At 44.3% G+C, this 27,218-nt stretch overlaps 1 protein-coding gene across 2 annotated transcripts in view; it reads right to left on the bottom strand.

The window, feature by feature from the left end:
* The window catches only part of CFAP97D2 (CFAP97 domain containing 2), a 34,573-nt gene extending 29,110 nt beyond the window's left edge, over nt 1-5,463 (bottom strand). For both annotated transcript variants that reach the window (XM_042904916.1, XM_042904923.1), the window contains exon 1: nt 5,394-5,463. In XM_042904916.1, coding sequence (XP_042760850.1) covers nt 5,394-5,444 — 51 coding nt within the window. In that variant the 5' untranslated portion in view covers nt 5,445-5,463. The remainder of the gene's footprint in view (nt 1-5,393) is intronic.
* Between the last annotated feature and the right edge of the window lie 21,755 nt (nt 5,464-27,218).

The following is a 27,218-nucleotide window of genomic DNA, read 5'->3' as shown; positions in this document are numbered from 1 at the left end:
GACAAGGTGATACAGGGTTATCTTGTAAATATCTTATCTCAACTGGGAATCCACCATTTTTACAGCAAAGCCTGGTTCTTCCAGTGGGAAATGACATTTAGAGACCATGGTCTGGGTGCTAGTTTTGTTTATACTGGGTTTTTTCTTTGAAGGCCTTTGCCATAGACAAAGCCCATTTGATCCTTCCAGCTCTGGTTCAGAACCCCATTCCATTTAGTTGGGCTCATGAGTCTTAGTTCTGTATTTCCCTTCTCTCGAGCTGTAATTCCCAGTTCTCAATGACACCATCAGAGCTACTCATTGGCTTTATCCCACCCTAAACACCCATGGTCCATAAGAATAATACTGACTTCTCGTGGACATTGGCAACATATTTATGTCCCTCGGGTAAGGGAAACAAAGGCAAAAATAAACTACTGGGACTATACCAAAATGACAAACTTTTGTACAGCAAAGGAAATCATCAACAAAGAGAAAAAGGAACCTACAGAATGGGAGAGGATATTTGCAAATGACATATCTGATGAGGGGTTAGTATCCAAAATAAGATATTTGCAAATGACATATCCAGTAAGGTTTAATATCTAAAATATATAAAGAACTTGTCTAACTCAATGCTGAAAAACGATCCAATTAAAAAATGGACAGAGGCCCTGAAAAGACATTTTTTCAAGGAAGGCATCCAGATGGTCAACAGACACATGAAAAGATCCTCAACATCACTCATCATCAGGGAAATGCAAATTGAAACCAGTGAGAGATCACTTCAACCTAGTCAGCATGGCTAGTATCAAAAAGACAAGAAATAACAAGTGTTGGTGAGAATGTGGAGAAAAGGGAACCCTCATCCACTGTCGGTGGGAATGCAAGTTGGTGCAGCCACTGTGGAAAACAGTATGGAAGTGCTACTGGTGTGTAGTACTCAAAAAAATAAAAATAGAAATACCATATGATCCAGTAATTCTACTACTGGGTATTTACCAAAAGAAAGTGAAAACACTAATTCAAAAGGATATATGAACCTCTATGTTATATATAATATATATAGAGTATATGTATATATGTATACACTATATACATATACTATATGTATATACATATACTATATACATATAGTATATACATATAGTATATACAAATAGTATATACATATACTATATACATATATACATATATGTACACTATATATAGCACATATATATATACTATATGTATACTATATATATGCTATGTATATACACTATATACATATACTATATACATATATTACTCAACCATAAAAAAGAGTGAGGTCTTGTCATTTGTGACATCATGGGTAGACCCAGAGAGATACAATGTTAAGTGAAATAAGTCAGAGGAAGACAATATGGACTCTTAATAACCAAACAAACAAACACCAGACTCATAAATACAGAAAACAAACCAGTGGTTGCCAGAGGGAGGAGAGGTGGGGAATGGGTGAAACGGACGAAGGGGGTGAGGGGTACAAACTTCCAGTTATCAAATAAGTAAGTCAGGGAGATGAATAGTACCACACAGAGAACTGTAACAACCCTGTATGGTGACAGATGGTGACCACACTCATGGTGACGAGCCCTGAGCAACGTGTAGGACTGTCGAGTCACTGTGGTGCACACCTGACGCTAATACAGCATTGTGTGTCAACTCTACCTCAACAATAAAAAAGAAACACATAAATGTAAAACATAAAGACAACTGAAATAGTTCCTCTCAATATGGTTATGAAACCAACTGCACCTGCACTCAGGTTCATTTTATTTTCGGTATTTGGAATGCTTTTTAAGTTTAATTTTGTTTTATAATATGTAACATATTTACCTAGCTCCAAAGTCAAATCTGTCAAACAAGTGCCTTTTCTAAGAGGTCCCTGTCATCTTTGCCCTGCTCCCTGATGACAAGTCTAATTTTGCTGTCACACCTTTCATTTCTGAAAATATGAGGATATATAATAGGTGTGTGTGTGTCAATATATTTATATATAAGTATATATAGATATATTTTCAATCCCTCTTTTTTGGATAAATGTAGCACATTTTACACATCTTTCTCCATGTTGCTTTTTCAATCTCACAATATATTATAGACACAATTCTATAGTAGTCCATAGAGAGGTTTCTTATTCCTTTTTTGGACCTGCATAGTACTTCATCATGTAAAAGCATCATCCTAACTTACTGACCCAGCTTGTTTTTGATGGACATTTGGGTTAGCTCCAATTTTGCTATTACAAATATTGCAGCAATTAGCATCTTTCGCAATTTCTTTTTGGATCTTTGCCAGTGTGCCTCTGGAATGGGTACTTCTGGGCTAGAGGCCAAGTGCATGTGCAGTTTCGTTAGGTATCACTAAATCCCCAGTGGGGCTGCTCTCTGCTGCGTGCCCACAAGCGCTGCTGACACTGCTTCTGTCCCAGAACACTGCCAACAATCCGGGGCATTTTTGCCAGCCTGATAGGTGAGAAATGGTATTACAGTGCAAATTTCATTTGCGTGTCTCTGTTATAAGTGAAATTGACCAACTTTTTGTAGGTTAAGAGCTGTTTGCAATTGTTTTTCTGTGAACTTTTGTTCATATCACTTGCCCATCTTCATATGGAGTGGTTTGCATTTTTCTTCTTATTTTTAGAGGATCCTTGCATATAAGGGTATTAACCTTTTGTGATATAAGTTGCAATTACTTTTCCCAATTTAAATTTGATTTTCTATTGATTCTCCTGGGTTCTTCAGATATTTACTCATTTCATCTACAAATAGAAAAAAAAGCCAGATACATATTTCATTTCATTTTCATGCCTAATGGATTTGTCTTGTCTACTTGCTTTGGCTAATACCTCCAACACAATTTAAAAGGGTATATAAGAGTGTAGGCATTCTTGTTTTATTTCTTACTTCATAGGGAATACCTTGAGTGTTTCCCTATTTTTAAAAAATGTTTATTTATTTTTTAGAGAGACAGACAGAGTGATAACAGGGGAGGGGCAGAGAGAGAGGGAGTCATAGAATCCAAAGCAGGCTCCAGGCTCTGAGTTGTCAGCACAGAGCCTGATGTGGGGCCTGAACTTATGAACTGCGAGATCATGACTTGAGCCAAAGTCAGATGCTCAACTGACTGAACTGCCCAGGTCCCCCTAGTGTTTCCCTATTAACTGAGATACTGTCTTAGGGCTGAGATATTCATATTTTATTATGTTAGGGAAATATCAGTAGCAATTTTTCTATACTAAGATTATTTTAGTTTTATTTTTAGCATGAATGGGTGTTCAGGCTCTAAGATAGAAGGTCCTGTTGAGATGCCAGACTGATGACAAGGCACTGGATTCTAGAGATGCTTTGGGCACAGCACTTTCCCATAAATCTTTTTTCCCCCTTCTAGTGCATCAAAGTCCTTTATGTTCCCAAGGAAGCCAAGCGGTAAGAAACTAAATAAAGAGCTGGCTCCTCTTACTCTTAATAAGGAAGAAGGATTTAAGTTTTAGTGCCAAGTGGTGAGGTCTGGGGTGGTAAAAAGAGGCCTGCTGGCTCTCCCTGCTGCCTCCAGGGGGGGCCGTGTGGCCTCTGCTCCAACACCCTTCTGCTCAGGCCCAGATTCCAGTCATTCACTGGGGCCTTCCCCATCTGGAGCATCTCATCTTCCCACCATGAGGTCTGCACCACAGGATGGCCCTGCCAGCACTCTGCACCCTCTGCCCTCTGATGTCCTCCTGTCCTGACCTCTCCTCTCCTCGCCAGAAAGCCTCTGCTGGGACTCTTGGCACCACCCCCACCTGGACTGGTCCCTCTGGCCCCAGTTGCCCCCTTGTGTACCCACCGTGCCCTTCTTTTCAGCTTTCTTAGTTGACTGTACCCGAGACTGGCTCCCTGTCTTCACTTCATTCCCTTCCAGGTAAGACGCATGGCCCTCCCTTTAACACCTGATGCTGGGATCATGAGTTCCTGGGTCCGCGCCCTCTGCTGCTGGCCACGCCATATCGGAGTGTTTCAGCGCTGCCTTCTTAGGCCCAGCAACCATGTTGTTTCTGGGACGTCTCGGAGCTGCACTCATCAGGGCCATGTGATTTCACACTCCACAGCCACACCTGGGTCCCACACCAAATGCCAGCTACTGGCTCTCCCTCTTCATAGCCCCCCACTTCCCACCCTGACCATTTCAAATCTTCTTTGTCTTACAGTCTCTTAGGCATAGAGCCTAGCTACTCACTTACATTGGGGGTGTTTATCAATCACCTACCTCTTGCCGGGGACAATTCTAGTCTCTGGGACACATCCATGAACAAAACCCTCATGGCATTTACATTCTTATCTGTTATTCAAAGAGGCGATGCCAACTGATTTTGTACTTATTGTCATACTCTCTCTTTCAATTTTTCCCTGCCAACCACTATTTGCTAACTGTGACTCACTATGTGCTCTAGGTACTGAGGATATCATAGCAGCAGAATGCAGTCACCGTCCTCCCAGATGGGAGAACAAATAGGACAAAATAAACACATTACATCAATCATGTGGTGACATGAGATGGCAGACACAGGAACCAGAGAGGGAAGAGGGTGTGCTTCTTAAGAGAGGGCACAGAGAAGATCGTAGGAAGCCCGGAGGTCTGAGGAAGTGGGGGTGAGCCTGAGGAAAGCCGGGCTCCCAAGGAGGTTAGTGGGTGCAGGACCAGGTGTGCGTGGGCACTGGAGCAGCCTTGAAGTAAGTATGACCTCCCTGAGAACACAGTGTCCCCACCACCCAGGCAGGCAGAATCCTGGGAGGAGTAGAAAGGCTAGCCTGGATCTTGTATTCTGCAGAAACCCTGGGTCCCTGCCCTGGGGAGATGCCTTCAGAACATCACAAAGCAACACCCCCTCCCCAAGATGCTCCCTTCTTAAGAGCATTTCTCAACTTTGAGAAACACAGACACGGAGAGACAGCACCGACTGAGCACCATGGAGTTGGATGGCCCCACTGACATCTCAGTGGCCACTACGGCAGGCCATTTTGAAAGCACAAGGTGACCTTCTCAAATGATACCCACATTTGCAATAAATAAATGGAAATAATAGCATATCTCCTAGTAGAGATAAAAGTCAGTTTTTAGTTCTCCCTGGAACATGCTGTTTTGATAGGGAGAGGGTCCCTGGATCTTTGTGTCTTAACACACTTTCAAATCATTTAGGAAAAATTAAGTACTTTATAAACACGCCATAATTCAGAGTCCTAAAATAACCATAATCCACTCAACAGAATTTTTATTGTGTGGCAACACACATGACCAACCTTTTAAGGAAATATCATTTCAACCGTTCCATCTCTGAAAATAAAATTAGCTTTTGGTTTCCAGGCAAAGCGCTGGCATTTTGCGGGTGGTGCCCTGGCACCTGCCTTTCCTACCTTTCTCCGGTGATGCTGGTAGGCTTTCTCCCAGGTGCGCTGTCCCTGCATCTCAAACAGCAAAACCCACTGCTCCCTTCCACTGGCGGCCTTGGTGCAGGCTGCTGAGGGCTGTGTTTGCTGGGTCACCTGACAGTTGTCATGGTGCCCAAGCCAGGCAGAAAAGAAAGGGCAAGAGGAAGCTTAGCAAAGGAGAATTGAAGATCCTTCTGTTCCAAAAGGGTATTTTCTCAAGAGATCTTAAGTAGCTTAGTGACGCCGTCTTTATACCCACTGCTCACCTCCCCTGTGCTCATGGAAAAGGTCAGAGAGTTGGTCCTTCAACAGACTTTCCCCTTCCCCTCCTTTCCCTCTCCTCTCCCTCTCCTTTCCCGTTCTCTTCCTCCCTTTCCTGCTTCCCATCCAGCCCCCTTTCCCATCTTTGAATAACCTATAATAATTGGGACAGATATTTTTACTCCAGATTTTATTTATTTATTTATTTATTTATTTATTTATTTTTACTTGCAATGGGTTTAATTGACTTGACGGTTAGTTATAGAAAGGTTTAGCCATTTTAAGCCATTCCTCTCTCTCTGGTTTTTATCTGGTTGGGATAGGTTTTCCATGAGAAGGAAGAAGTGACAGTGGTATTAGAATATCTGTTGAGCTGTTCATCTTTGTTGAAATCACAGGCATAATATTGGAGATGGCATGATTAGAGGAATTGGCTAATGACAAAATAACAATATTGTTTTCGTTTCAGATTGTTGGGTGTCATCACATGCCCACGGTGGACATGTTGTAGCACAGAACCGCATTCAGGGGCTCGTTGTTCAGCTGTGTGTCAACAGGCAGAACAGAAAAGGGTCATTATTAAGAACTGTGTTCTGCACATGAGCATGATCCAGTGGCTGTCAGTCTTAGAATTAGCTAGGCCTAAACTGAGTCAGACTTGGGAAGAATAAGATGGGAATAAAATCAGAATATGCCTTTTTCCCACCCAGCTTTTGGTGCTGCACTTAGCTGGTTCTAATGCTTTTCAAAAGTTTGGCAGAAGACTTTGCAGGCTGGTAAAATTGTTCATGTACTGAGAGTTAAAAAGTTGGGTTTTTCAAAAACTAATTTATTTTAGTTCACAGGTATTAATTGATTTTCTAAAGAAAATTATGGATACACAGAAGATAGATGTAAGAATTACTGTCTAAAAAATACGGCTGGCACTTTAAGACATAGGTTTCATTAAGATTCCCTAGCCTATAAAATCTATACGTCATATTCAGAGGAATTCTATTAAAATAATTAATTTGTTGGGGTGCCTGGGTGGCTCAGTCAGTTGAGCATCCGACTTTGGCTCGGGTCATGATCTTGCGGTTCTGAGTTTGAGCCTCACGTCGGGCTCTGTGCTGACAGCTCAGAGCCTGGAGCCTGCTTCAGATTCTGTGTCTCCCTCTCTCTCTGCCTTTCCCTGCTCGCACTCTGTCTCTCTCTCTCTCTCTGTCTCAGATGTAAATAAACATTTAAAAAAATAAAATAATTTATTTGCTTTACCCAGTTATTGTCATTGGTCAAGCCCCATATTCAGTACTATATTCAGACGCTCAAGGAACACCTGCCATTAATGACATAATGGCATCGATATTAATGAAGTCCCCAAATGTACCCCAAGATTTTTCTATTCAGACTGTGGGGCTGGTTCTATATGATTCTAGTCTTTTTCTTTTCCAGAGCTTGCCACACATGCTGAGAAATTCCTGGCCATGCTCAGCATCACTGCCAATGACCTGAGGGATGTGAGCAGTGTTCTGTCCACTCTGCTCATGGTTGTGTGAAAGACCACAGCTGGAGGGCGAAGTAGAAGATGGACAGAGTAAATGATGTTTAAAGGTTCTGTTTCTTTTGCTTTTGTTTTTTTCTTAACACTGTGGGTGCTCAGAGTGGTTGTGATACACACATTATTACTGATGCACTTTATCACATAAGTGATCTCAGGGAGGAGTCTTACTCCCACTCACCTATATTTGCTCTTAACCGACTGACCACCAATTAACACTGGCTATTTGATTTGACGTGTTGGTGAGGCCCCACAGCAGAGGATTGGAGGAACTAGACGTACCCCACACTGAACCAGAAAGATCACTGTCAGCTGCACGGCACACCCATCCATTCAGGCTCAAACTAAGTGTTGGTTCATAACACATTCTTAACAAGATCAGACCAGAAAAAAATCAGTTAACTGGTAACTCCTTGCAATCTCTCCTGAGGAAATAATCTGAAACACTGACAAGGATTTATGCACATCAAAGAATTATTCATAGGGGCGCCTGGGTGGCTCAGTCAGTTAAGTGTCTAACTGTTGGTTTCGGCTCAGGTTATGATGTCATGGTTCATGAGATCGAATCTGTGTCAAGTTTATGCCCACATTGAGGAGCCTGCTTGGGATTCTCTGTCTCCCCTCTCTCTACTCCTCCCCTACTCTCCCTTTCTCAAGATAAATAAACTTGAAAACTAAATAAAATAATTAAAAAAAGAATTACTCATAAAAGTAGAAAATTGGAAAGTCTGGAGTTTAATTAAGAGTGTCAGTATCAGTTTCTAGTAATGTTCTTTTTCTATTCTGAGATCTAATCCATGATACCACTTTGTATTTCGTGAATTTTTAATTAAAGAAATTTGTTAACATTAATCTAGGTTTGAATGTTTCTATTTATACTTTGCACAAAATAATAGCAAAGCCTATTTTGATTTGTTTATTCAGATAATACCTGTATGTTTAGCTTCAGCCTTAGTCAGTGTTTTCTGGCTCAGTATTGACTTGAATATTGAGTTTACTAGAAATACCTTGAAATGGTGATTCCCTGAATATGTGAAGGTCATTATTGTACAATTAAAAAAAAATTTTTTTAATGTTTACTTATTTTTGAGAGAGACAGAGACAGAGCTTGAGCAGGGGAGGGGCAGAGAGAGAGGGAGACACAGAATTTATTTATTTTTGAAAGAGAGAGAGAATACAAACAGGGGAAAGGGAGAGAGAGAGGAGGCACAGAATCCAAAACAGGCTCCAGGCTCTGAGCTGTCAGCACAGAGCCCAATGCGGGGCTTGAACCCATGAACTGTGAGATCATGACCTGAGTGAAAGTCAGATACCCAACCAATTGAGCCACCCAGGCGCCCCTGTACAATTGATTATAATATTGTATATAATAAATGGTATAAAGCATTTGTGAAGTAATATATGGTAATTAAATCCTTAATATTCATAATTCTTTGTATGTGTCTTGTGACTATAACCTTAAGTTCAGGCTTTGGTTTTTGTGTTCCTCTGCCTTCCCAGAAGAGCAATGAGATCAAAACCAAGCAACAGACTTCATTTTTATCCCACAGGACAAAGTAGTTTAAAAACAATCTCAAATTATTTCAGATTGATTCAGTTTTTGGAGGCAAATACTGATTCACAGAAGAATGAATGTGTCTCCAGTGCCCTCTGTAGAGTATGGGTCACTGGAGAGGCCAAACCAAAGAACTGGGGTATCTACTTCAGCAAGGGTGGGCTGGGCTCTTCCCCCAGGGAAAACAACTGAAAATACTGGATATTGTCTTAATAAGACTTCCCCCCAAAGCAGCTGCCGAGTTACTACAGACAAGGGACCAAAATGGAGGAAAGTTGCAGCCGCAACTCACGTTGCTTGAGCAGCCCTCAAATAGTGAAATTGGCTAAAGTAGTCCTGGGCTGACCATGTCTCAAGGTGCTAAGAGAAAGTGATGCTCCCACCCTCCCAAGCTCCTCAAACTCTCTGGCATCTCCATGGCATGAGCATCTGGCAAACTGAATGTCTCCAACTGGAACCAGCAGAGAGCTCAGAGCAGACCCCAGAGAAACAGACACTGAGGTCATGAGACATGGATTATAGGGAAACTACACTTACTGTTTTAAGGGGTAAAAAAAAAAAAAGGAAATATCTGCAGGGTACAGAAACCACAAAAGTTCTTAGTACAGGAGGAACATCCACAAAATTTACAAAATTCAGCCTTGCGCGGAGCTGTAAAACATGTTGTCGGTAGGATCAAGCTAGGAATTAACAACAAAAGATAACTAGGAATCCCGTGTATTTGGAAATGAAGCAGTGCAATTCTAAGGCAAGGAACAAGACAGGGATGTCCCTGTGACCTTCAAGAGGGGCTTTCAAGCTGAACTGGATACATGTGCTGGGTGTTGTGATGGATTCCAAACGCCAATCATTGGTAATGGTGGTGCTGTCGGCCTTACTCAGTGCAATAGCATCTCCACGGTGTTAGTCCTGAGAGGGTTCACTCAGGTCCGTCATTCCTGCCTGAGATGCTCTCAGGGAGTTAGACTAGAGAGAGGAAAGGCTATGCCCACTAGTGATGAATTTCAGTGCACTCTATGTCCCTGCTGGTGGAGAGCTGCTCCCCCAGTGCCCACGAGGCAGAGGCCTTGCTCCTGTTAACAAGACAGCATGTTGTTAATGTGCAGCAGAGACTATCATGACTGGGAAAATTATAAACCCGATAGAGCAGAAACAAATAATTCCTCTTGCAATATGTAAGAGTCAGGAAGTTTCAGGAAGATTCACAGAGCCCAGAAGACATCTTGGAAAACCTGACTTCTTATAGGAGGGAATTAAGCGATTTTTAATTTTAATTTTTAAAATGGATTTTATCACATTTGTGTGGTTAATTTTAAACAAATGCATTTGAAGTGCGTATTAGGACTTGCTTACAGTGCTTACAGCCCAGCATCTCTTCCCCGACTCTGCTTCTCGCATCCACTGAATTCAGAGAATCAGACAAACCTAACTTTGTCCCTCACCCCAACCCCAGATGGATCCCCTTGTGAGGCAAACAACCCTCTCCGGTCACACGGCCAGTGGATGGATCACAGCTTCACCAGCAGCAGCAGTGACACTATGGTCACCGTCACCGTGTGTGGCTGAGCTAGCGCGTCTGCAGTGAGAGGCCGTAGATTAAGAAAACTGTAAGCACTGTGACCTTTGCAGGGTCACAGCGTGCTCCCGGCTAGGTCATCTGGACAGGATCTTAAGGACCCTTCTTTTGCCTCCTCCCTCTTCCGCGCCAGGCTGAGTAGAGTCCTGATTTGGATTTTCAGCCTGCTTTTGCTCAGAAACCCAGCAAAGCCACCAAGTTGCCAGCCCCCAGCATGGAGAGGGGAGGGCACAGAGCGGCGGGGTCAGAAAGATGCAGAGCTGCGGGGCTGGGGGTGGCGCTCTTCCCTGTCCTGCAGAGACTGTCACGTGGGCAACAGCACCCTGTCCTCAGCCCCAAATTATTTTTACCTGGCAGCCACTTTTTGTCACTTGCTGTTGGTCCCCAAGTCAGGCGTTTGGGCAAAGCTCTTGTCATCTGCAAGGGAGGGTCACTCCTTGAGGGTGAGGGTGCAGGGAAGAGGCGGTGTGGGCTGAAGAGGAGTCAGCAGGGCGGCCAGCCCTGGTGGGGGCGGGGGGGAGAACCAACAAGCCAGGAGGCTGCTGGGGGGTGTCCTCCCGGGCCTGGTGTGGCTGCCCTGGTCTCCAGGCCCTTGAAGCCAGGCTCACGGTGGCACGAGCTAAGCACGGGGATGTGAGTGAGTGCAACGGGGTGGGGGGGCCAGAGACTCTGCCCTGGGGACCCTCCAGAGCCCGGATGCGGGGGCAGGGCCCCAGGCTTTCTCCCCCACGGTTCCTTGCTGCCATTTAAATGCAGATGCAGTTGTAAAATAATTAAAGCATTTTCTTCATCATAAAAACAAAGAAGCAGTTCATGAGTATTTTTGGCAACATATCCTTCCTTTCAAGAAAAAGGAGAAAATGCAACTGAAAAACTGCACCTTCTCCTCCAATTTAGAAGGAGGATGACCGAGAGAAGAGGCCAGCCCTCACCCGAGCGGGGGTGCCTGGACCTTCTGCTGGGGAGCCGCACCGTGGGGCGCTGCCCTCCTGGCACGTGAGGAGACCGAAGGGTGGCTGTGAATGGGGGCCTCATCTCTGTTCTGCTTGCTGACTGTGGAGCCTCGTCTCTGGCAGGGCTAGTCGGGGACAATGCCCATGCCCGTCATTCCGTCCCCTTCCCTTCCTTCCCCCAGAGCCCTGTGAGTTTAGAGAGGGTTACCTCCACTAGGTAATCTGGGTGGAGAGATTGCTGGGTCTGTTCCCAGCAATGCTCCCCATCCCTTCCCACGTTTTCACAAGATTGCTTATTGCCTAATTGGAAGACCTTCCAGTGAGGCAACTAGAAAAATGGGCTAATTCAGGGTTTGTTAACCTCAACACTGTTGACATTTAGGACTGCGCGAATTGTTCTCAGTCCTGTCGTTGTAGGAGGCTAGCCACTCCTCCCTCCCAGAGTGACAACCGAAAACGTCCCCAGACATTGCCAACTGCCCCTTGGGAGACATGGGGGCTAAGTCACCCCCAGCTGGGAACCACCGATGGGTGAAACTTCAGGCAGGGTAAATAACTAGGTTAGTTCTGAGGGAGATTTTCTCTCCGAAGGTCAGTCTCGTAAAATCAGAGCAGTTCAGTCCCTTTCCTGTGTGATGAAAGGGAGGCTGTTATAAATCGTTATTATGAGTTCCAGGCCTCCGGCGAGGGCAGACTGGCCCGAAGAGTCGAAGGGTCGTACCCAACAGCTGGAGCAGAAGGAAGGTCTACCCTTGGGAAGGGTCTGTGCCTGTGAGGGGCCGGGGTGGGCTGGGGGTGGGGGTGAGGGGGGAAGATGGAGGGCTGGAGGAGCTGCGGGAGAAGCCAGTGACTGTCGTGTGGTACAGCTGTCCTCAGGAACTTGTAAGCTCTCAAAACCCAGATGCAAACGGGTTTCCTGGTGGGGAAGTGTGGTGCATGCCTACTAGTTCAGGACCAAATGGAGAAGCATTTATGCACATGGCTCAGAAATGAGGGCCTCGGAGGTGGGAAGAGTGGGAATTGACAGAAGCCATGGAGAGGGTAACAAGCCGTTCAAACTACGTTTGGAAGTTTGAGCCAAGTTCACCAAAACTGATTAGAAAGACAGATCAAATTTGACAAATCATTTTCTTATCGGCACTCAGCATGCTGTCCATCAGCCGGGATGTACAGGAACGAAGTGTGTGCTGAGACATGCACCCCCCCTGCCCACCCCCCCCACCCCCCCCCCCACCCCCCCCCCGCCACAGTGATTAAGGACCTGCCTGGTTCCACCCGCACCGCACCGCCAGGGGTGGGAATCCTGGGCCAGAAGTCTGAGGCATAGGCTTGAATCCCAGCTCTGTCTTGATGCTGTCACTCACCTCTGCACCTCGGCGCCCTTGTCGGTGAGACACAGGGACCTGACGTCCGAGGTTTGCTTTGAGAGGAAGAGAGGACCAGAGGGGAAGACTTTGAAACAACGGTGTCCCCAGGTCTCCAGACTGAACAGTGCTGTCTGCTCCGACCCTCCTCGATTCATAGATTTCTGATACGTGAATAACTACAGGGATGGGGCATCCAGGTTTCCAGTGGAAGCATTTTCAACTTAGGGCAACTCGAATTCACTGAGAAACTAACTGAAATGATCTGAAATTTACCTTTGCGTGATCTTTACTGTTTGATTCTAATTCTGGCAGTTGAAGTCACGCTGAAGAAACATGCTTTTCTGCACAGGACAGCTGTGATCTGTCTCCCCTCCACCTTCACCCCTTTCCTTAGGCTACGCTGCTTCACCTTCTTTCATTATTCTTTCCACCATAAATGAGCATCACTTGAAGCAACAACTCACAAGGGGGAGTGGGGGCAGGAAGGAGGGGGCCCCATGTCGGAATCTGGTGGGTGGAGTTCAGATGGGATGCCCCACTCCTCCCCCCTCGAGGGTGCTGAGTCCTGGTGTCCCTGTCGTCCTGGAAGTTATTTTCACCTCCTTCTCGACACAGCCATTTGGAACTCAGACCTGCCAGCACCAGTGTGGAAGGAGCACTTCTGGCAGGGGGAGGGGTTGGTCGTCAGAACAGATGGAAGGAAGAATGAGTAGTCAGGGAGAATGGACAGGGTTATAGCATTAGTCCGAGCCCAGTCTCATATTTTCAGTAAGGTAGCTGTGTCTCAGGGGTCTTGGTGAGTCTGCTTGAGGGAACACAGCTCCCTAGCCCTGGGCTTGTCGGGGTTTGGGCTTCTTAACTTCCATTCTTATGCTTTCTTCAAATCTGTGGGGAGATCTCATCATCTCTGCTCTCTTTCCATTACAATCTTATTATAAGTGTGTGTTACAGATACCAGCTGGGTCTGTCCAGCTCCCCTCCCCCCTCCCCAGACCTGCCCCTGGCTGCCATGGTCCTACCATGTAATGCCCATCACTGCTGCTGGCCTGGGCCTCAGTTGAGTGGATCAATAAAACGATCCTTTTAGAAACTGAAGTTGGTATTTGGGTTCAACTAGCCTGTCTCAGCATGTGCTGGCACCGGGACACCCACAAAACCTGGGGAGTCGAGGGAGCTGCCTTCCACCCTGTGGACGTAGAATCAGGGAGAAACAGCCTCCAGAGATGTGAAGAGCAGAGAAGGGGCATCAGGATGTCAATGGCTCCTGGTGGCATTCTGGGCACTGGTTTAGCGCTGCAAGAAGCGCTGATAAGTTCTCCTTCAGTCTTGAGCCATCCGCAATGAACACAGGCCAACCCAGAGAATCTAGACCATAAGGGGAAGTAATTCTTTTGCTCGTTGCTCACGTTTGTCCTCCCAGGAAATTGTGCAGGTGACTGTCTTCTTGAATAGAAAAACCTGCAGTTTCTAGTTGACTGGCTTTCTTTATTTTTCCCTTAGAAAACCAAAGAAATACTTGCAAGATCTTTAGGTTCACGTTGGCGTGAAGATTTTTTTTTTAACGTTTATTTATTTTTGAGACAGAGAGAGACACAGCATGAGTGGGGGAGGGGCAGAGAGAGAGGGAGACACAGAATCGGAAGCAGGCTCCAGGCTCTGAGCCATCAGCCCAGAGCCCGACACGGGGCTTGAACTCACGGACCGTGAGATCGTGACCTGAGCTGAAGTCAGACGCTTAACCGACCGAGCCACCCAGGCGCCCCTGGCATGAAGAATTTTTAAAGTGCTTTGAACTTCCTAAAATGAAGGTGTTCTGCATGGCCTGGCTAACTGGACAGTCACTGAGTAGTTAGAATCTGGACATTATGTTGGGTTCCTCAGACAGAAACCCAGTTATATTGGCTTACAGTCATACAATTATATTGGTTTAAATGGTTTGTTTAAAACTAGGACCCTAGTCTCCCTCCTTAGACCTGTTCCCTCTTCCTTACCAGCTGTCACTTCACCCATAGCAAGTTGATGAGCTCTGACGCTTCTCCCAGGACAAAACTGAGTTTTAAGTCAGAAGAGTGTTCTGTTGCCATCTTATCCTTGGGCCAGTGACACTCTTGGGTTGCTTAATTTTAATTTTAATTTTTTAAAGATGTTTATTTATTTATTTTTGAGACACACACACACACACACACACACACAGAATCCGAAGCAGGCTCCAGGTTCTGAGCTGTCAGCACGGAGCCCAGTGCGGAGCTTGAATCCATGAACTGTGAGATCATGACCTGAGCCAAAGTCGGACACTTCACCGATGAGCCACTCAGGTGCCCGGGGTTGCTTAATTTTTAAAAATAGACGTGATCGTTGTGAAATGGCACCCAGACCCAGTAACTAGTAATACCGATGGCTCCAATCTCACACGGTAGGTCGAGCCGGTACGGAGACATACCTGACACCCAGGTGTTCTGATTCTTGGTCCAGGGACATTCTCCTCTGCTTTGACTTTTGTGTTTGTAATGTGTTGGTGACATGCACCAAGGTGCTTCCGTGGTAAGACATCATAGACATCAAATAGATGACTGGTTTCAAGGACGTAAAAGTCACAAGTCTTAAAAAACAAAAGTCAGCTAAATGAATTTGAAGATTTAATTGCCTTTATTCAGCACTCATGAATCGGGCAACTACTGTCCAGCAGATGGGAAAGAAATCCTGGGAGCTGTAGGATATGGAAGGCTGTTATTGGCAGAAACAAGTGGGACAAGGAAGTTACTGATTAGCAAAAGAAAAGAAAGGATTGTTTTAGGCAGGTCACCTTCCTTTGGGGAAAGACAGGAGTCTTCTGGTAGCTCCACTAGTGGAAATTCCAGCCGGACTTGCTCAAGGTCACACTCTGGGGAGGGGTAAAACTGCACTGAAATCTTGGTTTGCTGTTGATGGGGCAAGTAACTCCATTTCGGACCTGCTGTTTGTTTTTTTTAATTTTTTAACGTTTATTTATTTTTGAGACAGAGAGAGACAGAGCATGAATGGGGGACGGGGGAGGGTCAGAGAGAGAGGGAGACACAGAATCTGAAACAGGCTCCAGGCTCTGAGCAGTCAGCACAGAGCCCGACACGGGGCTCGAACTCACGGGACCGTGAGATCATGACCTGAGCCGAAGTCGGACGCTCGACCTCGACTGACTGAGCCACCCAGGCGCCCCAATGGGACCTGCTGTTTTTAACAGCTCCACCCTTTTAAGTGCTCTCGGCCTGAGGGTTTGTTCAGAATTCGTGGCAGTAGGTTCTCTCTCAGCTACTGCTCTGTGGTTCTCTTCCTCACGAACCCCTGTGACTCGCAGGTCAGGCCCACACTTCTAAGTTGGTCATTCTCTTCATTCTTTCTCTGACCACCCAGGCTTAGGGAGACCATTTGCTTGGCAGTCAGTGGCTGTGAACATGCATTTAAAGCTTTTGAGAGAATACAGCATGCCAGGGAGTGTATTATCTGGACAGGATAGTTCCCAATATCTGGAGTGCACCCCAGAGTTATGGCTCCCAAGACCCAAACCAATGAAAATTTTAAAAGTCAAAGAAAGACCTCATTAAAGGAGTCACCTTTTATTTTTTTAATTAAAAAAAATTTTTTTTAATGTTTATTTATTTTTGACAGATAGAGAAAGAGACAGAGCATGAGCGGGGGAGGGGCAGAGAGAGAGGGAGACACAGAATCCAAAGCAGGCTCCAGGCTCTGAGCTGTCGGCACAGAGTCCGACGCGGGGGCTCAAACTCACAGACTGCGAGGTCATGACCTGAGCCAAAGTTGGACGCTCAACCGACTGAGCCACCCAGGCGCCCCAAGGAGTCACCTCTTAAAACCAGTGCCTTGCTCGGTAGTTTTCTATAACTGAGTTTCAGCTCCCCAGAGGTGTTAGCCCAGGTACAGTATGTGGCGTTGATCACAGCACGGACACCTCCTTGTTCAGCTGAAAGGTAACCAGGGGCTATTCTAGTATCAAGAACTACCTTGACCAGAGAGTCTAAGTCTTTTCAGGGGCAGCTATTGCCTTAGCAGCAGAGTCTGTAGTAGTTTCAAGAGTGAAGAAGTTCCTGAGCATAGCCTTGTTTGCATTTACTCCCAACTAGGGAAGTAGGGACCTGCCAAAGGGGTGAATCCTGAATCATGAAAGTCTCCTGGAAGTTCCTTTCTAATCAAGGATGAAAATTCAGGGAATTTGATCAATGAGGTATCCCCATCTGTTTGTGAACACTTAGGGGCACAGTCAGAGAGCGTCAGAGGCATTGCTGGGTTATGCACCAGCCACGTAGGCATGTATAGGCCCAGGAACAACGATAATCACTACAAAGATAAATCCTGTTGGGGCACAAACCACTCTTGCTAAGGTGGGATTGTTAGTGGACAGATCAGAGTTCCTAACAACAAATCCAGCAGTCTAAGAAGTCCTTAGCAATGGTCTGGGAGAGGAGGATGCCAGCATTACCTTTCCAGACCAGGGGTAGGTGGCGCCTTTCTCTCCATGAGGGTTGTACCCAAGGCTCACTGCCTCTGGTGTGACTGTGGTGTCAGTGGTCAGGAGCCAGTGAGAAGATGCGGTACAGCCCCTGTTGAGGGGAGTCAAGGGCAATCTTCATTCTCAATAACTCCACATCAGAAGGGTAGGAGAAAAATGGAAATGTTAGCCTATAGAATTGGACTCAAGATCCAGCCCAGTTTACAGGTTATATAACAAAGACGGTCAACAAGACTAGAATCTAGTATCTACAAAGGTGCAAACATAATTATTCTCTCTACAATTATGCCCACTTTTCACTAGACCTAATCACATTTAAAATAGTTTATTTGTATTAAACTTGCCCTGATTGTTTATATTAGTATGCTAAGAATAGCAATTGAGCATATAAGCTCTTTTTAGGACTGCTTTGCTGGATCTTTTCATAAGAAACCTCAGATTGAACTCTTACAAACTTCTGGAGGCCAGGAAGCCAAGCCAAAGATTTGCCGTCATATTTTACCTGTAATAACCATAGTTTGGATGAATTCCTGTCAGTCAAAGCCTTGGTAATATAACCAAGATTTCCCATTCTGTCATATTACAGGGAGGATGGGATCTCACTGAACTTATGCAAATAACTAACAGTACTGTCATAAAGGAATACTTAACAGTTTCCAAATTCTGGAGTAATCAAGTAGGGAGAGAAAGTAATCTTCCATCTTTGACAAAGGTGGACTTTACCAAATTGCTGTAAGACACAAATAGCTTATGAGAAAAGGGTTTCCTTAAATCTGGAGAAATAAAACATTAAGGAATCAGCAATATTTCAAACAAAAAGTCATAGAAAGTTGTAGCCATTCTTCTCGGTTCATTCAGTCCTGTGTTATTAATATCTGTTCTGCTTGAATTAAGTTTTTCCATCAGGTCAGGAAATTCTTACCCAGTTCAGTTTTATGATCTTACAGTTTTGTCAGAAGCCTGTGCTGGCCAGAGTCCTTTCCATGCAACCTCTTGCAGGTGACATACTTTTGCAAAGGATCAGGCTAAATCCATAATGCTCTGTAAATGACAAAAGACCCCAAAATGCCCATTATTAAAGACCTGATGATAATTCATTATAATGGAATTACCAAGGAAATTTGGTTATTTCTGTGGCACAAAACATTTTAAGATAATAACCGGATAATGACTGATAACATAATATTGGTACATATCAGGGCTCTAGGAATGTCCCACAATTTCTGTAACACTTGTAAACATACACAAATACAACATAAAAAGAACTATTACTACTTATATGACAATGTTTTCCATGTAATTTAACATTAAATAAGCCTAATTAGCTTAACATCTCCTTTTTCATAAGGGGAGAGCAAACCTTTTGAGATGTTTCAGGGAATCTTTGGAAAACCCAAAATTAGTTTAAGATCAAAAAGACTTTATTTAGAATTTGATTTCAGAAAGCTTGTCAAAAATATTAGAAGGTTTTAAAACACTTGGTAAAGTAGGATCGCAGGGTATTGTGAAATAATACTTAGTTATTTATTTAACCAAAATGACAGTTAAATACTTCACAGGCAAATATAAAAAGTTAAATAGTTGTTTAAAAAAAATTTAGCTCTTTTAAGTAATAGCTGAACTTCATTTGGGCTAGTTTCTACTATATTTCTGAGAATTTAATTTATATTGTGCTTAATTTTTCTTAATCCAATTAAATAGAGCTCATTTATAGATTAATTTAGGCAATGCCACCCAGACATAGAAAAAACCACATGTCTACAATACATATACATCAACATGCATGAGCATACAGACAGACACCAGCAGGGACCTCTCTGCTTTCATTTTCAAATTACTGCCATGATTCTAAGTTTCAAATGCACTTCCCACCACCCTTTTTTTTTCCTGGTGAAAATTACCTCCCTGAAGCTGGTATGTTAGAGCTGGCCTAGAAAAAAATGTATGAGCTCCCAGAGAAAACCAGGTAGAACACTGACATTTTAAAGGCATGGGGAAAGAATGTAAGATATTTCTAGAAGGACTTTTGTACTCTTATGACCAGAATTTTTACAATACTTACAAGCCCTTTGAGATAAACCGAGGAGGTCTGGAGACTGGTAGAAAGGATTGGTGGACTCTGTCTTGTTTCTGGGTCCACACCTTTGATCCTATAAAGACTACACTTGTAAAACAAGAAACATTGTTGTTTGGGCCACCTCCTACATGGTATCAAGGACTAACACACCCACCCACTTATGTTGGAATGTTTTTCTTTCTTTCTGGATATATTTAACTTAGGAGAGAAGTCCTAAAAAAATTCCTACAAGGCTCTGAATATTGGCTTCCAGTTTGGCCAAGTTTCTGATCATAGAGTTATTAAATTCCTTCAAATATCTTGTCAGGTTTCAGTGGGAACAAACAGTATTTCTGGAAATATTAAGTAACCCATGGGACCTCTTTCAGGAGGTGTCCTCAAAGAGGAAGCAAAGGTCACCACCTTCCCAAGACCCAGAGTCACTCCCAAAGGTGATCAAAAAAAGAACCAATAACCTGCACATCCCAGGCAGACAGCCAGCCAAGTCCGTAGTACATAAAACAAGACAAGCAGGAAGGCAGTAGTTGTCCCTGAGAGAAAAGAGGTCAATAACCAATGAGTCTCAAGTTAGAATGGAAGGGATAATGTGAAATGTCATTACCTTCTCTCAGCTGGGCACTACAGACAGACATTTTTGGGAGAGATGACTCTGGTAAGGACTCTCATCATCACCCAGCTTCTGTTTTCCCAGGGCGCCCTCTGTAGTCTCCCATATCTACCAGAATTTGGCAAGGTTTTAATTATCAAAATTACATTTAATTAATTAAATCAAAATTAAAATCAATTTTAATTTTTTACTTTTCTTTAGCTGTTTAAGAGAATAACATAGCAGTTTACCAAACAATCCATGAGAGGCCTGTCAATGCTGGCAGGGAATGGGGGCACCCCATGTGGGAGCCCTCCTTTGAAGGCAAATATGAAGGCATTTGAGTTCATGTTGAAGGATTTACACAAAACCTTTAAGGACAATTTCTTTTCTGGTGTCCCAGTTGATTGCAAATGCGATAACCATTTTTGGGCCAGTTGTGATGATGAACTTCTAGGAGGGTATAATGAAGGAAGCCAAGGTGTTGTTTAAATCCTTTTTGTGTCTTTAATTTTTCATTAGCCTTTTGCAATGATACTTTCAATAAAGCTATTTTGGAATCTTGAAGCCTTTTGGAAATTTCTAAAATAGATATCTCATTCTGTTTGTTTAATATGGGAATCCTTACTTTTTTTAATTTAAAGTTTGTTTTAAATTCTTCTTTTATTTATTTTGGGAGAGAGAGTGAGAGAAAGAGTGGAGAAAGGGTAGAGAGAGAGGGGGACAGAGGATTCAAAGCAGGCTCTGTGCTGACAGCAGAGAATCCACAGGGTTCGAACCCATGAATCATGAGATCATAACCTGAGTTGAAGTTGGATGCTTAACCGACTGAGCCATCCAGGCACCCATGGGAATCCTTACTTTCAAGTGCACTTCCTACTTGATCTTATCTATTTGGAACACTCCTGATAATGACCATTGTAATTCTAGGTTGTTCTGAGTAAGATTTTGCATTTTGTAGATATTTATAGTTTCTGGGACCATAGTTTTTAGACATAAAATAAACAGATGTCCCAGAAGGCGGCATGCTTACCTCTTTTAGAGTTTCAAGATCCTATTTATTTTGGCTAAGCTCTTAAGTCTCTGGCAGCCAAACGATTAGATGAAAGGGATGTGCCACTCTGTTGGGGATTGTGTGGTGTTTTAGTGTACTTGCCGCACAGAAATTTTCTTGATGTTGCCCTGTGACCTAATGTCTATCTAGCCCATTCCATGACCAACTTATCCTAACAGGGAAGTCTTTGAGTTGGGTGGTAAATACCCTAACAGCTTAAAAAAATTTTTTTAAACTATTATTCATTTTTGAAACACAGAGAGAGACAGAATACAAGCAGGGTAGGAGAAGAGAGAGAGGGAGACATAGGATCTGAAGCAGGCTCCAGGCTCTGAGATGTCAGCACAGAGCCTGATGTGGGGCTTAAACTTACAAACTGCAAGATTATGACCTGGGCTGAAGATGGATGCTTAACTGACTGAGCCACCCAGGTGCCCCTCTAACAGCTTTTAAATGCTTAACCCATGCCCACAAATTTTTGTGGTTTTTTGGCCTCCAAGATCTCTGTTAGTGATAGCTTTTATCTACACAAAACAAGAAAAGCAAACATGTGCACCTTAATGTAGCATCAGTAACCAAGAGATGTTATGGTGTCCTGGCCACAGGAAGGCCCTGTGTGTACCTCTATCAGTTCCTGTGGAACCTTGGACTGGAGAAGGATTGAACCAGCAAACCTCTACCAATGGGACCTGTGGATGGGGGAGCTCCACATAAAAGAGAGTTGCAACCTGTCACTATCAGTTCTCATGTGGATTTTGGAAAAGAGTCAAGGGCTGGGAGTTTCCACAAATTGGGAATTGTGGACTGAAAAGCCAACTAGGTCAGAAGTTCTTGGCAAAGACAGTGGAGCTCAGAACTGAGAAGAACTTACCCACATCTCTTGGAAGTGGCAGGAGAGGCAGAGAACTTAAAAAGGGTTCGTGGGTAGGGACGCCTGGGTGGCTCAGTTGGTTGAGCATCCAGCTTTGGCTCAGGTCATTATCTCACAGTTTGTGGGTTCAAGCCCTACATTGGGCTCTGTGCTGACGGCTCAGAACCTGGAGCCTGCTTCAGATTCTGTGTCTCCCTCTCTCTCTGCTCCTCCCCTGCTCACGCTCGGTCTCTCTCTCCTTCAAAAATTAATAAAAACATTTTTAAAAATTAAAAAAAAAGGGTTCACGGGTACCACACCCATGTTTCTTGCCCCTTAATGTTGTTAGAAGTTTGCTTCAGATCCCACTGCTGCCACCAAATCTATGAAAAAACAAAATCCCACTGAAAAAATGTGAAGATCTAATTGGCTATTTAAGTCACGAATCAGGCAGGATGCCTTCTGACAAATGGAAAGAATTTCCAAGGAGCTGTACAAAATGGAAGGCTTTTATAGGCAGAAGGAAAGGACAAAGGAAATTTCCAGCAAAGAGTGGATTGTTTCAGGCAAGGTCACCTTCCTTTGGGGAATGGTGGGGGTCTACCAGGCAGCTTCGTTAGTGGAAATTCCAGATGGACTGGCTCAAGGTCACCTTCCTGGGAAAGGTTGAAACTGCATTTAAACCTTTGTTTGCTGTCAGTGGGTCAAGTAAGTCCATTTTGGACCTGCTGTTTCTTTTTGGGCAGAAGACTCAACCAGGCCTTTAGTTGAGACAAGCTGTTGCTTTCCTGGAGGTAATGAGATACAGGTGAAGGATTTTCATTCCTGCATGTTACTAACACAGCGCATCTGAGTAAAGGGACAGAGATAGTCGGGGGCGATAGTGCCCGCATTCCTTCCTCTGGTTCATGGGCTGCCACGATCTGCTTCCTCTGCTGTGGGAGCTTCCTGACAACTAATGCTCACTGGACCCTTTCCAATCAGGTTCCGGCCTCTAATCTTGAAGGAGACCACACTAATTAAGATTTCCGTAGTCTTACTTGCTCACTGCCAAACCCAAAGATTCCTGTTCCCATCCCACCCCCAACCTCTCTGCAGGCTGTTTGACTGGCTCCCGTGCCACTGGACCCTCTGGGAGAAAAATGCAGATATACCCTGGAGCTGAAGAAGATTAAGTCAGAGCCTCCCTGCAGAGACCCCCAAGGTCTTAGGAAGACCCTACTTATTTTGTCTCTGTAATTTTAATTTCTTTTCCTTTTGATTGATGCTACACCTCCATCCCAGCATGACCAAATTATATCAGCTTCAGGCTCCAGCAAACCCGGATTGGCCTCTATTTGTCTGGAAAATTCTTTCTACTCCCATGGATTCTGTTATTATCTATGAGTTATGTCTACTTACACACACACTTTTGAAATGAGCTCTTGGTTCATACCTAGTGTGTTTTCTCTACCATTATGTACCCTGAGGGAGATCTTTGAGCCACCAGAATGCGCAGCTCAGAGGGCAGCACCCTATTAGCCTCCCGCACAACCAGAGAAGCTCTTCTTGAATATGTTTAATATGTTGGTGTTGTGCTTAATTTTGTTTGAAGAAAATGTCCTGGAATTCATAGAAATTATGAAAACCATAGTTTCAAGTAGTCCACAGCTGGTATCTTAAATACTAGTGCTAATAACATGCTAATATATATGATTTTGTCATGAGCATGGAAAAATTTGCTACAATATCTAATTTTAAAAGATATCAGTGAACTGGACAATGAATCAGCACATTTTCCCCAATCTGATAGAGCCACCAGGTGAAACATGTAGCTAAGAGTATATGGTCAGAAAGACAGTTTTTTCTTTTCTTTACATTTTGAGCACAGGGGTTTAGAATATTAGTGAAACCATAGGGTTTTTACTCACATCACAAAGCATTCTTCTAACTAGAGATGAGATGGCACCCAGGAAGATAAAACACAAAGAGTGGTGGTCAATGGGAACATGCTGCAGCCGTGCTGTGGGATTTAGTCAAAGAAGTTGGAAACACCAATTCCAAAGGATACATGCACCCTTATGTCTACTGCAGCATTATTTACAACAGCCAAATTGTGGAAGCAGCTCATGTGTCCACTGACTGATGAATGGAGATATATACATACATGTAATATTATTCAGCCATAAAAAAGAAGGAAATCTTATCCTGACATTTGGAACGATGTAGGTGGAGCTAGAGAGTGTAATACTAAGTGAAATAAGTCAGAGAAAAACAAATACCATATGATTTCAGGCATATGTGGAATTTTAAAAATAAAGGAAAAAAAGGACAAACCAACAGACAACAAAGTGTTGGCATCAGAAGGGAGGTGGGTGGGGGGTGGGGGAAATAGGTAATGGGGATTAAGGGGCACATTTGTGATGAGCACCAGATGTTGTGTGGAACTGTTGAATCACTACATTGTACACCTGAAACTAATATTACATGTGTGTTAACCATGTTGGAATTAAAAAAGAAGTATCACCAAAAAAAAAAAAAAAAAAGGAAAGACAGAAAGAAAGGGAGAATGGGAGAACAGGAAGATGGGAGGACGGGAGGATGGGAGAAAGAGAAAAGAGTGGCTGTCAATGGGAACACCCTGTGTTCTGCAGCACATCCGGGAGCATGTAAGCAGGGAGTGATATCCTGCAAGCTCTACACAGACAGGGGCTCAGAATGAAACTATCCCAGAGGCCTTCAGTATACACTACTTGTGTGTTAACCTTACCTTCCTGAGACTCACCTTTACCTAGAAAACCATTTCATCCACAGGGGCCACATTCAGTAGTGACAGAGGTGTACCAAGGACCAACACTGTCAAAGCATCTCAGCACAAGCTGGAAACTAACAAACAATAGGACAAGGAAAAATGATTGCGGGTCCTAAAAATCATGCATTGAAATGAGTCAACAGTAGAACAGTTGTGACTTTAAAAAGATCACCTGCTACAGAGTACCCTATAGAAGAGTGTGACTCAAGACAGTAGTTGCCCTCTACACTCAGCATTATTCAAGCTCTTAGAACAGTACTGTGTCTAATTTTCATGTCCACATTTTAAGAAGGACCCTAGAAATACTACATAGGGCATGCTTTGAAGAGGCACAATGCCCCCCAGGTTTGGGCACTGTGGCTCGGGGCTTCTGTCCCAAAGTCGAGCCTGGTGGAATGGAGTCTCTGCTGGGTTCATGAGCGTGTGTGGTCTCCTTCCTCCTCAGGCCCCAAGGACTAGAAGAAAACAAGAGGAAGGAGGATAAGCCTGTCACAGCAAGGAGAATGGGAGATTAGGAGGACAGTTTCTAAAGGTGAAAGGGAGCGGAAGGTGTTGGTGGGTGGGAAGGGTGGAGGACAGTGGCGGTGGAGGGTGCCATCTTGCCGCGGGACCCAGAGGGACTCTGAGAGGCCATAGTTGTGAGTCCACAGCTTTGTGAGTGAACTGCCATCTACTTCCCTGCCCTCCTCTCCCTTCGCCCCTTAAGGCCCATCTCCAGCTTGCAGACACCAAAGAGCTCCTCTTCAAAGACCTTGAACAAACAGCCTTTGGGCTACAGCTTTCTTTGTGGGTCTGGGGTTGTTGGGTAAAAGCATCCTCATTCTGGCTCAGGTCAGGGGATGTCAGAGGGTGAGAAAGAGGGGAAATTGTTGCCTACTGCCCAGCTCCTCACCCAACTATCCTGAACGAAGTACAGCCAACAAACGCGTCTGTGGGCGCGGAGCTCTTGGCTTGCCTCTCCATTCTGAGGAGTTTATGGAGAACCCACAGCAGCTCATCAGAGCAAGCCACTGATTCTTAACATATGTGAGCACCCAAGTACCACCAGGCTTTGAGAAGAAAATCAGCGACATGGCAGAGAGAAATGGAGATTCACAAAGACAACTTACCTTGGAGAAATTAAAGTAAAAGTCTCAGAAAGAGTCTAGAAAATATTGGATATCCAGAATGTAAGAACAGGATGCTATTTGCAAACAGGTAGAGAACGGGAAGGAGATTTAAAAAATGATTGCTGACTTTAATGTCACAGAAGAGAACAAGGCTAAACATATCACAAAACAGAGAGATGAGATAAGCAAGGAGAGACAAAGTCATACACACGCAGCTGAGGAGCAACGTATCTGAGCACTCAGGGCTCCAGAGAAAACAAAGAAGGATGACTAATCATGAGGACATACCAGGAAAATTTCCCAGAGCTGCAAGAAGGTATGAGTCATGAGACCGCCCCCACTCCAGGCTGAGAAAGCCAGGGATGTAAGGAGCCACACCGAGCCCCGGCCAGTGGGTGTCTCAGGACATTTGGAAGAGGACCCCACCTGAAAGCCCCAGGAAGGAGAGACCAGATCACATATGAGGATCTGGAAACACATTGGCTTCAGACCCGTGGCAACACTTTGGAAGGCGACTGAGATGCCATGCAGTGAAATGACAGACTGCACAGGGCATTTCCCCGCTCTTTTCTGAGAACAAAAATAAACAAAGAAAAGGAGAAAGAGAAACACATTTCACCTCCACTAAAGCTGGACACAGCTACGAGTCTACACTACTGCAGATGTTGTGTGGGGGGGGAGGGGGGTGGGCAGAGAAAACAGGGCGAGGGAGCAGGGAGACCCTGAGAGGCTGTGGGTCACTACGGGTCAGAGTGTCATACCCTGAGCGAAAAGTGGGGGGGGAGCATGGGCCTCACTTGACATGCAGAAGAAGTAGGGTTAAGGCCACTAGGGAAGGTGTTCTTACCAGAAGCAGCATGTTGGACAGGCAGGTGGAAGGGGGTGCGGCACTGTGAATACCCACACTTGCCCATCACTCATACCCAACCCCACTTTTGGGGATTGGACCTCCAGACTGATTTTCCTATAAAACATTGATCCAGGGAGGACTCAGCATACTTGAAGATGAGTCATAATCAGAAAGAAACCAGCACAGGATCCACACAGAAATAGAGTAAGAATGAAAACTATGAAATAAAGGGGAAGGATATGGTAAAACCAATTGCAAAAAAATGTGGCCACAAAGGGTGTGAAAACTGTGATCAAACACATCTCATGGAACAGAAACATTGTCCTCCCATCTCGGGACACACAGTCCAAACCTAACCCTGTAGTTCTTAAGAAGAAGCAGTGACAGCAAGACTAGAACACGAAACAGGGCTAACTGTGCATTCCTGATACTCAGTAAATGCCCCGAGATAAGCTCGAATCTTGGTGTTGAATCACAAAGCAAAACGCAGCAATGTGCCATGTGCAGGAACTCACCTGAAACAGGAGATCGGAGGGTGTGCAATGAAAGAATGGACATAGCCATATCAGGCAAAAGATCCTGAAAAAAATGTTAGCATGTAGTATGTGTTTTTTTTTTAAATAGACAAGGTAAATAGAGAAAAGGAGTCATGGCAGTAGGGTTATGCTGATATATAAATGACAGATAAGTGAACCAATCAGGAAATACAGAAATATACTCAAGTTTATATAGGAATTTACTGA

This window comes from Panthera leo, chromosome A1 (assembly GCF_018350215.1).
Source record: "Panthera leo isolate Ple1 chromosome A1, P.leo_Ple1_pat1.1, whole genome shotgun sequence".
Lineage (NCBI taxonomy): Eukaryota > Metazoa > Chordata > Mammalia > Carnivora > Felidae > Panthera > Panthera leo.
This window is presented reverse-complemented; position numbering and strand designations above follow the sequence as displayed.